General features: G+C 41.6%; 1 protein-coding gene across 5 annotated transcripts in view; it reads right to left on the reverse strand.

Annotated features, from left to right (window-relative positions):
- GRK3 (G protein-coupled receptor kinase 3) overlaps positions 1-12,024 on the reverse strand; it is a 377,292-nt gene that overhangs the window by 142,289 nt on the left and 222,979 nt on the right. For all 5 annotated transcript variants that reach the window (XM_068239010.1, XM_068239034.1, XM_068239019.1 and 2 more), the window contains exon 3: positions 4,231-4,304. In XM_068239010.1, coding sequence (XP_068095111.1) covers positions 4,231-4,304 — 74 coding nt within the window. The remainder of the gene's footprint in view (positions 1-4,230; positions 4,305-12,024) is intronic.

Below are 12,024 nucleotides of genomic sequence, written 5' to 3' on the forward strand. Positions count from 1 at the left end.
TGGATTTATCCTTGTCAAATAAAATGTGAAATAATTGCAAAACACGGTTGATACTGACCTACCACTAGAATAAAGTCAAATGTATCTTCAGGGTATTTACCTTGCATTAGAAATATACAGGAACTGGAAGAATAGCCTATATATGTCATTTCACATACCGTAATAAAGTTACAGTACACACTGAATAAAAATGCGAGTGTCAACGTATTCATAGTAAATATGTGTTAAAGAAAACCTTGCAGATTCAAAGGGAAACTGAAGTGGGAAGTGTATATTGACGTTTGAAAGGGGGATGGACCCAGACAATCCAGGAACTGAAGGAGACACAAAAGAGAAAAACAGGAGCCGAAAGTGCAATACGTCAAAGCAGATTGCAACCACCAATTGGGCATACGGTTCCTGCCAGAGAACAATATGAGCGCCTATGAGAGAGGGCTCTCGGAGGTGCTCATATCCTTCTCTGCACTCCTACTAGATATCGTAAAACACATTGGCCCATATGCAATTGTTTTTTCACCTGCGTTTTCTCCTGGGAGATAATTTTTCATTTTCAATTTAAAATAACTTTTGAGCACTCTGCAATTGAAAAGGAACCAAAAAGTTGGTGACAAAGTACTACCAAAGTTATTTTGAGTATTTACCTGCTGTCGGTTTAAAATGCATTTTATTGACAAGTTTGAAAATATCACTCAGGAGAAAACACAGGTGAAAAAGCTAATTGCATATGGGCCATTACCTCTAGGTATGTTTATTGTATACTACCTCACCTCTTGTTTCCCCCTATTCCTTTAGATTGTAAGCTCACAAGGGCAGGGCTCTCTCACACTTCTGTGTCTTGGAATTCATTATACATTTTATTCATCATGTTACTTTTGCCACTGTAATTACCAATTCTGTATTTGGTCACCAATTCGTATTTTGTATATTGGTATATACCATTTGTCTGTATTATGTACCCCGTGTGTTTGTTTGTTTCTTACTTAGTACAGCACCATGGAATATGTTGGCGCTTTATAAATCAATAATATTAATAATACTCAACCATATGGATATTGGGATTGCTGTAGATGTGATATACTTGGACTTTGCAAAGGCCTTCGACACTGTTCCACACAGAAGTCTGGTGCAAAAGATGCAAGGACTGGGGAAGAGTTTGTGTGCATGGATAGGGAACTGGCTAATGGACAGAAAACAAAAAGGTGGGGTCAATGGATCGTACTCAAAATGGGAGACGTGTTAGCAGTGGGGTCCCACAGGGGTCTGTACTGGGTCCAGTGCTCTTCAATTTATTTATTAATGATCTACAGTAGTAGATGCAGTAGTGAGCAATGTTGCTATTTTTGCAGAGGATACAAAATTGTGCAGAATCATCAACTCTCAGGAAGATAGTGTCATATTGCAACAGGATCTGGATAGGATGGCTATATGGGCACATACGTGGCAGATGAAATTCAATGTTGACAAATGTAAAGTCATGCATTTTTGTCGTACCAATGGTCTAGCACCATACAAAATAAATGGGATACAGTTGGGGACATCAAACTTGGAGAAGGACTTAGGAGTACTCATCGATAACAAGTTAAATAATCGTACTCAATGCCAAGCCGCTGCAGCTAAAGCGAACAAAATTTTGGGATGCATTAAAAGGGAAATAAAAACTCGAGATGCTAGCATAATATTGCCCCTGTTTAACTCTCTAGTAAGGCCACATCTGGAATATGGAATTCAGTTCTGGGCACCACAGTACAAAAAAGATATTGCAGTTTTAGAGCATATGCAGAGACGAGCTACAAAATTGATACGTGGGATGGAAGGTCTCGCTTCCCAAGAAAGGTTAGATAAACTGGGTTTATTTAGTCTAGAGAAAAGACGCCTTAGAGGAGATCTAATTAACATGTATAAATACATCAGAGGGCAATATAATAGCTTGGCGAATGAGCTTTTTGTCCCTAGACCCAGGGTCGGCGCTACCATTAAGGCAAAGGAGGCAGCTGCCCCAGGGCCCCAGAGCTTGTAGGGGCCCCCAGTGGCTAAAAGAGGAAAACAATTTTTCAAATCGGCCTTATAGTTTTTGAGAAAATCGATTTTAAAGTTTCAAAGGAAAAAAAAAACACATTTAAAAACCTGTCGACTTTAATGGTTAATAGCAAATCCACCTTAAATGCTAGAAACCCTAAATTTGCAGGATATGTTAAGGAGATCATTAGGAATAAGAGGAAAAAACTATTTTTCAAAAAGACCTTATAGTTTTTGAGAAAATCGATTTTAAAGTTTAGAAGGAAAAAAGTATAGTTTTAAATGCGGTAAATGTCACTTTTAGTAGCAAACCTAACGGTAGTGTAATTTTACATGCATCAAACGAAAGCGCAATAAATTTCCTGACGGGGTTTCCAGGGGGTCTATACGCAGCCGCAGCGCTTTGGCCAGGGATCGCTATACAGCCGCAATATGGCTGTATGAAGATCCCTGGCATTTTTTCCTATTTTACCAATTTTTTTATGTTTAGAGTGTGGGAATTTAAAAAAAAAAAATTATGTGGGGTCCCCCCTCCTGAAACTTTTTAACCCCTTGTCCCCCATGCAGGCTGGGATAGCCAGAATGTGGAGCTTTGACCGATTGGGACTTCACACCCTGACTATACCAGCTGCAAAAAAGGTCCCCTAATGCCGATTTTTGTTCCGGGGTATATGTTGGGGGGCCCCCCAGGTTTATTTTGCCCTGGGGCCCCATTGTTGCTTAAACCGGCCCTGCCTAGGCCTTCTCAAAGGTCTAGAGGACATGATCTGCACATGGAGGGTTCTTTACAGTAAGAGTGATTAAGATGTGGAATGCATTGCCACAGGAAGTCGTTATGGCAAACTCTATACCTGCATTTAAAGGGGGCTTAGATGCTTTCCTTGTGTTGAAAGACATCCATGGCTACAATTACTAGGTTATGCCTAATGATGTTGATCCAGAGATTTTATCTGATTGCCATCTGGAGTCGGGAAGGAATTTTTCCCTTTTGGGGCTAATTGGACCATGCTTTGTGGGGTTTTTTTTGCCTTCCTCTGGATCAACAGGGATATGTGAGGGAGCAGGCTGGAGTTGTACTTTGTACTGGTTGAACTCGATGGACGTATGTCTTTTTTCAACCAAAGTAACTATGTAACTAGGAACTTGCTTTTGGGTATCATTGATTTGAGGAGGTGGGTAAAGCCTGCAAAACACGTTGTCAAGCACTTATTGTTTGGTATAAATATTTCAGGGACCCAACAGAGGCATCTCACCTCAATGAATATAACGATGGGCACAGTCACCTGGTCCACGGGTCACTTTCACCTACTGGTTTCGCAATAAGCGTAAACCAATCAATGATTTTGATTGGTCTGTATGCATGTGAAGGTCCCAGGAGCAAAGGAGGAGGAGACTATTGCTTTTGCCTGGTGGCGATATATCATGAGCTTAGACCTTATAACTTTGGTCTTGCTACACTTCGGTAAGCCTCCACTTTGATGGGTGTGGTGGAGGTTTATATACATACAGCGCTGAAGTTGATACAAGTTATCTGAGAAGTCTATCTGGAGGACATTACTTTGGGAGCTTACGGATTATGCTCTTGATCGCAGATATACCCTTATATAATACATATGTAATTATTGACTTCTACCAAAAAGATACATTATAAGGTATAACCCCTAACGAGGACACCTGGAGGGTGTGGCTGAGGAAGAAAATGTTTAATACTCATTTTGAAAAGTCTTGACTTTTTGCCCTTGAAAGGTTATACCAGATTTATAAATCTCTGTTTCCAAACCCTAGGCTGATCCTGCGCAGACATACTCACTACTACTTCCTCTTAGAATTTCATGTTAATTACTTATCTTACCCATCTTTCAAAATGTAATTTAAATTACCTGAAACACATATCTCAACCAAAATCAGTGATATGAGTCTAGAGCAGGGATGTTGACTCTAGTCCTCAAGGGCCCGAGGCCCTCTGCTTACTGCAATGTGAGTAGCTGTCCTGGACAATGTTTTCCTACCACAGTTCTAATTTTAATAAAATATAAAGATCAGAAATCGCCCAGTAATTTTCCATTAGTACACTTGGCTGGATCTGCTGCGGTGATACTGTGTGTATAGTCAAACAACTAGTCTGGAACACTGTGGATCTGGCTATTACTCATGTCTGCATATGGGTACCTCCCTTGAAACAATGATTGCACATCTAAAAGTACATTTGCTTACCTCCTCATAAAATTTGAGCTGTGGAACCCCTTCATCAATGTCACTTGTGCAAAATTCTTTGAATAGCAGAAAACCTGTAATAAAGACAGAAACGGTTTAACAAAAAACAAGGTTTCAGGAGTAGAAAAAACATATTGAAGGGAGTTTTCAAAATAGATTCCAAGAAAAGGGAACAAAAGTGTTTAAAACTGAATTTCAAAAAACAGATATACTTTATAAGGGAGTTTTTTTTATGCAATGCTTCATGGAATTCTTCTTTAAAATCTATATTTAATTGGCATTGATTACTGTAAAGTAGGTTGCATCAATTTCATTATGTTGATCTTTGAAATGTTTTACATCCTGGTTATGTGTTCCACTTTCTGTGCATAATGCAGCAGCTATCTACAGTGGGATTGAGTGCTGCTTCTATACATGCAAATCACTGCTGATTGTATTCCATGTGCTGAACTGTACAAAAAACAAAGCTAGGCTTCAAGCTGTCCAAATTGTGTGTGTTGTATGGAAATTACATTCCCTGATTACAACAGTGGCATTTCACAACAGATCAACACCCAATTACCTTTGGGAGAACAATGAAAAGCAATAAGTAACAATGGTAAGGTATGAGAAGAATGACATCTTCCAGGAACAGTGGAATGCTATGTGAACAATGCCATAACTGGTACTAGGTTACAAGCACAATGCAAGCTACTACAGCAAAGCCATATTACAAAGAGGTTCCACATTACCAGAAGACAGTTAAATTACAAGAAAAGGACCAAGCTTAACGGTGTGACATCAATTTATAATGTCAATGTTAGCTGCTATTATTTCCCCACAATACTAGGGATGGTCAATGAGATGCAAAAAATCTGAGTTGATGCAGGATTATGCAAATTTATGCATCTTGAAAATGGACTAATCGAATGCTACATCAGCAGGATTTGATTGCTTTATTTTTGAGCTGCATACATTTGCATACAAAATTTGCTTACTCATGCATCAACTCAAAATTATTTACAACACATTGCCCATCCTTATACAATGCTACAAGAATATGATCAAAGGCAGCCTTTGGATCCTCCTCCCTCCCCACACATCTTTTGTTGGTATGATCCAAACTAATTGTGCATCCCATAAAGAACTTCCCAAGAGGCTCCCTATGCTACATGATTTCTGTCATTTGGCACTGTATTGGCCCAAGGAAGCGGGCTCAGACCCACGAAACGCGTTGCCTGTGCTCAAATAAAAATCTTTTGTAAGTTTACAGAGATTTCATCATTGAGGTAAGATACCTCATTTTTCTTTTTCGTTTTTAAACTGGTTTTAAAAGCTTTTATTCAAATCAGGGCGCCTCTTTCCCTTATTGTGCATAGTTATACCCCCGTACATGTTTGTCTGAGGGGTGGTGACAGAACACCCGTTTTACCACGGTTAATGTTTTGTCCATCCGTTTTCGTCTAAGAGAGCGACCGCAACCAGGTCCGTCCAGGACCACCCCGAGTGGAGTCGTTTATGGTCTCCACCTGCTTCCTGTGGTCGGTTGCCCCTTGCAACCCTCCTTTGTGAGTAGCCCTTTCAATCAATTGATTTCTCCACACACCTATTATTGACATACTGCACTATCTGGCTCCCTTTTTTGTCTCCTGTATTTTTTTCCATAAGGTGCCAAGACACCCCAACCACGATTCCCAATGATATGTTATGTTCCACCATTTGTAGTGCATCAGTGCTTCCTGTGCTTTACTGTCCTCCAAACCTGTCAAACTGTCTGTTTGAAGCAGACTCTGCATTCCTCCCATTTGTTTATTTTCATACAAACTACCATTTTGTGACACAGGGTCAGATTCACTAGAGCAGTGATCTGCAAAGTTGGCTCTGCAGCTGTTAAGGAACTACAAGTCCCACAATGCATTTGCCTTTATGAATCATGACTGTGGCTGTCACACTTCTGCAATGTATTGTGAGACTTGTAGTTCCTTAACAGCTGGAGAGCCAACTTTGCAGATCACTGCACTAGAGCAACATAGCAATTACCAAAAATAGGCAAAAAAAAAACAAAAAAAAAGTGAAAAGATTACAAATTGTGTCACTTGTTCATTATTGCCATTGTGTAAATAACAGGAATAAGGAACATTCTTGTAAGAGGGACACGGCATACAATAAAACAGAACAGGTTTGTACTGTACAGAAGGTTAGAGAGCCTGTCACATTCTTACTGAAGCTTGTGTTCCTGCTGGTAAGAATGGCAGCATGGTGGCATAGTGGTTAGGAAACCCTGTGTCTGCGTGGGTTTCCTCCAGGCACTCTGGTTTCCTCCAGCATCCCAAAAACATACAGATAAGTTAATTGGCTTCCTCCCCAAAAATTGGCCCTAGACCATACATGCACTACACGATACATACATATGACTATGGTAGGGACTAGATTGTGAGCCCCTCTGAGGGACAGTTAGTGACAAGACAATATACTCTGCGTAATATGTCGGCCCTATATAAATACTTAAATAAAATAAATATAAAGAAGGTGATCGAATGGAGTCATCTGTGACAGACAGGAAATGCTCGAGGCTCACTTTTCTGTTGGGTCTATGGAATAATGTTATTGGTGCAATTAGATACCTAAGAATATCAGACGACGATTCATAGAAGCTACACTGTGATTTTTGTTTCAAGGCTAATAAAATTAACTTTCTGACCACTATCTTCATGTAACGAAAACCACATACTGGAATTCTTTTTTTTTTCTTCGTTTTGGTTACAAATACTAGGCTATGCTCCTTCATACAATGCAGCACTTCAGCAAGGAAATCTCAAAACCTCAAAGAACGGAAACATCATGGTTTTAGGGATTGTAATGCAAAAGGAGACCTGCTTCCCATGTCTTGCCCGATGTAACCTTGTTTCTGAACTACAGTTTACAGGTTGATGCAGACAACTGTTCAAAAGTACAATACAGGGACACCCATAGTCGGCTCTATTGCATTTGAAAATAGACTTGCTTACTAAATCGCAAAGAACCCTGGCCCATTTTACTTATGTGGCCACAAAGCAGACAATATCAGGTGTCTGGAAAAAGCAGCTGGTAACTTTCAAAGAGGTGCAGGGCTGGGTCGATAACTTTATGGTCCAAGTGCAGCTTTTCAGTCTTTCTGTCCTGTTTCTTTTCCTTTTCTTCTACGACTACATTTACCCCAAGTGAAGCCCGCTCATCACTCAGGGACTTTGGAGTCTTCCAGAAGACTAACAATAGTGCAATGCAATGCAATGTTGCAGTAATGCAACCTGGTTATGTAAGCATTGCGGGTCACCTTCACGTACCATATGTTGATAATTTTGCTGGGCCCAAAGATAGCTGTATGGAAAATCAGGGTTACAGGGTGTTCTGTAGATGTTGTAAATGTATAATTTCTTACACAAATGGGTTGATTCACTAAGACAAATAGCATGCCTTATCAGAGTTATCACACCTTATCAGAGTAGCACAGCGAGCGATACGAACTTATGTCTCACTTTAAAGGACACTATCCCTGCACTTTGATTGGCCCAATAGGCTGCCTGTCAAGTGACAGGCAGCCTATTGGGCCAAGCAAAGTGCGGGGATAATGTCCTTTAAAGTGATTGGACCCGCAGGGGCTCAGGACAGGATGGGTGGAGCTCTCGTCATTGCCTATTAGCAGGCATAAGTTCGTAGCACTTGCTATGCTACTCTGATAAATCATGTTAACGCTGATAAGGCGGGTTAACTCTGATAAGGCATGCTATTTGTCGTAGTGAATCAAGCCCAAAGTGTTTCTAGAAAAATGGTTATTCTATAATAAAAATGATGGCACAGAAAGAACAGAAGCTTTCTTTGCTGCGACGTAAGGTAATGAACAGTGTTGAACGATGATAGAGTCATGTACGGTGACCTAATGACAGACTTACTGCACTCTACAGAACAGTGCTGTCCATTTTAGCAGTTCAAAAAAAGCTTCTTAAGTACCACTCAGTGGAAATGAATGGATTTAACATCTTCAAGGTGCAGAAGCTACTTCTGTCTAAGCTTCTTGTTACATCTTTTCAAACAGTAATTGTTATTTCAACAGTTTGGTCCTGCATAGTAGATACTGACAATTAATAAAGACCCTTTTCAATGAGTTTTGCAAGCAGGGCCGGTTTTAGCAACAATGGGGCCCAGGGCAAAATAAACCTGGGGGGCCCCCCAACAGATACCCCGGAACAAAAATTGGCATTAAGGGACCTTTTTTGCAGCTGGTATAGTCACGGTGTAAAGTCGATCGGAGCTCCACATTCTGGCTATCCCAGCCTGCATGGGGTACAAGGGGTTAAAAAGTTTCAGGAGGGAGGACCCCACATAATTAAAAAAAAAAATTCCCATACTCTAAAAAATAAAAAAATAAAATGGGAAAATAGGAAAAAATGCCAGGGATCTTCATACACGCATATTGCGGCTAAATAGCTATCCCTGGCCAAAGCACTACGGCTGCTGAGGGGTTTTCAGAGAAATTCATTTCTCTTTCTTTTGATACATGTAAAATTACACTACCGTTAGGTTTGCAACTGAAAGTGACATTTACCGCATTTAAAAGTATACTTTTTTTCCTTCGAAACTTTAAAATCGATTTTCTCAAAAACTATAAGGTCTTTTTGAAAAATAGTTTTTTCCTCTTATTCCCAATGATCTCCTTAATATAGCCTGCAAATTTAGGGTTTCTAGCATTTAAGGTGGATTTGCTATTAAGGGCTCATTTCCACTATAGCGAATTCGCATGCGTTTTTTGCATGAAAATTCGCATAGCAATACAAGTGAATGGGACTGTTTCCACTTGTCAGGATTCCTTTGCGTTTTTCTGTGCAGAAAAAATTCGCATGGCAGAGCCATCAGAATTCGCATACAGCATTACCGCTATGCGAATCGCATACAATGTATTTAATAGGAAATTCGCATGAGGTTTGGGCATGCGAATTTTCATGCGAATTCGCATAGAAACAATGGAAAAGCACACCAGCACTGCCATGGTTAAATTCGCATACATCGTCATGCATGCGAATTCGCATGCAAATTCGCATGAAAATTCGTATAGACCCGCATGCGAAATTCGCATCTGCATGCAAATTTTTACCGCGGCGATTCGCACCGCACAAGTGGAAATGCAGCCTAAACGTTAAAGTCGGCAGGTTTTTAAATGTGTATTTTTTTCCTTTGAAACTTTAAAGAGAACCCGAGGAGGGGTTCTGAGAATAAAATCCCCATACAGAGGCTGGGTCTGTCTATAGAGCCCAGCCTCTGTTGCTATATAGTTCGCCCCTAAGCCCACCCTGCGCTCTGCAATACCCCCCTAAACACAGCCGCGCTGGCGACACGCAGCGTTTTGCAGCGCGCTGTGTTTTCCTCTCTCCTGTCAGTCTCGCCGCTCCCCCGCCTCCTGCATCGCTCTGGTCCCGCCCGTGTCCCTTTCCTCGCCGCTGATTGAAGGGAAGGGACGCGGGCGGGACCGGAGCGATGCAGGAGGCAGGGGGAGCGGCGAGAGTGACAGGAGTGAGGTAAACACAGCACGCATAGCGCAGCTGTGATTTATGGGGTATTGTAGAGTGCAGGGGGCGATTAGGAGCGATCTATATAGCAACAGAGGCTGGGCTCCATAGACAGACCCAGCCTCTGTATGGGGATTTTATTCTCAGAACCCCTCCTCGGGTTCTCTTTAAAATCGATTTTCTCAAAAACTATAAGGTCTTTTTTGAAATTGTTTTTCCCTCTTGTAGCCACTGGGGGCCCCTACAGGCTCTGGGGCCCTGGGGCAATTGCCTCCTTTGCCTCTATGGCAGCGCCGGCCCTGTTTGCAAGTATTAGACACCTGAAAATTGAGCCTTCGTGTTAGAGGAGTATTAAAACTGAAAGCATTTGCTTTGTAGTCTTGCAGCCCAAATTACCACAGCGCCCTTTTAATGATGTACACGTGTGTGCCTGGATTATTTAATATAAACATTAGCAGAGATAAGCTTGTGTTTTAGAACGAAGGAAAACTCAGTAATACAACTGCTTTAGCAAATTGGTACACAGGAAAACCACTGGATAATTCAGAGGCTTTTCCTGTCCCCCTCTATCTTGCCATTCCAGTGCTGGGAACCCCACAAGCTTGTTGACTAGGGCTTGGCGGCAGAGCTTGCCCACACTGCGCAGGCGGCTCCCGTCTGAGCAATAGCAAAGAGACTAAGATTTTGTCCGCTAAGCCCGTGCGGTGGCTCCTTGCTACTGTGCAATTCAGCCAGGCTTATTCACATATGAGAGCACGGCCACAAACGTCTGAGGGTCTCAGCACTGGATTGGTGGTCAAGAGGAGGACTCAGAGGCTTCCCAGCACTGAGGCATGTATCTGTGGATCTTATAAGTTTTCTTTAAAAGACAACTGAAGGGAGAGGAATATGGAGGCTGCCATATGTATTTCCTTTTAAACAATACCAGTTACCTGGCAGCCCCACTGATCTATTTGGCTGCAATAGTGTCTGAATAACACCAAAAGCAAGGATGCAACTAATCTTGTCCGATCCGACAATTGGTGCCCATTAACGGTACAACCTTTTCACTTTATGCGATCTTTCGATGCGTTTTGAATGATTGTAAGTGATATGAAGGCAATTATTGATTGTTCACATTTACTGAACGATTCTTTCTTCAAACATAATCATACAATCCAACTTTTGGGTTGATTTTATCCTATTTAGCAATCAACCAAATAATCGATTATTATTGATTGCCTTCATAAATGGTGAATTTGCTATACAATTCGATCGTAAAAAAAATAGAATCGAAATATCATTAATGGGCACCTAATAATGTCAGAAACACCTGATCTGCTGCATGCTTGTTCAGGGTCTATGGCTAAAAGTATTAAAGCCAGAGGATCATCAAGATAGCACTGCTTAAAAGACACATCCGAGCTGTATAAAAATAAAAAAATCCACTTACCTGTGGCTTACTCCAGCCCCTGCCAGCTGTCCTGTGCCCTCGCCGCAGCTTTGCTCACCTCCAACGCAGGATGTCCACTGCTCCTGCGTAAGCGGCTCTCAGAGTCGCACTAAAATCATCCGGACTGTACTGCGCAGGCGCAGTAGTTCTGCGTCTGCGCTGTACAGTCCGGATGATTTCAGCACGACCAGTGAGCCACTCGCTGGAGCGCAGGGGAAGCCGACCTGGTAGCCAACCTGACAAGGTCGGCTTCTCCACTGGAGGGGACCGGGAGCCACCGGAGCTCCGGCGAGGGATGCAGGAGGCTGGAGGAAGCCCCAGGTAAGTTGATTTTTTCTTTTTTAAGTTCTCGGACCTTCCCTTTAAGAGGAAATAAATATGGCAGGCCCCCATATCTTCGTTTTAGTTGTACTTTAACTACAACACTTTAAATAAAATAGCTGTTTATATCAGTTTCATTACAGGTTTACTATAAATTAGACCTGATCTACACTGCTGCTGTTCTGTCCAGGGAGAGAGCTGAACACATCTTTGGAGAGCACTGCCCAGAGTCAGAAGAAAGGTGTTTGCAAGCAAGTTCCTGCATCTAGGGAACTGCTGAGTGTTTGAAGATGGGAACTTCAGCTCTGCAAACCAGGAATCAGTTCCATAACCAATCTGAGCATATTATACAGTGTATGGAACGTGGTACTCGGTTGGGCACAGACTAGAAGATATAGTGGATGTTTTATTTATAAAATCCACTAATTTGCACTTCAGAAGCCATTCCAGCTTCAGCAACAACCTAAAAATAATTAGCAAATTGCATTTATTAACCATATTAAGGCAAGCTATAGAAAAAGG

The sequence above is a fragment of the Hyperolius riggenbachi genome, chromosome 1 (assembly GCF_040937935.1).
Source record: "Hyperolius riggenbachi isolate aHypRig1 chromosome 1, aHypRig1.pri, whole genome shotgun sequence".
In the NCBI taxonomy this organism is placed as follows: domain Eukaryota; kingdom Metazoa; phylum Chordata; class Amphibia; order Anura; family Hyperoliidae; genus Hyperolius; species Hyperolius riggenbachi.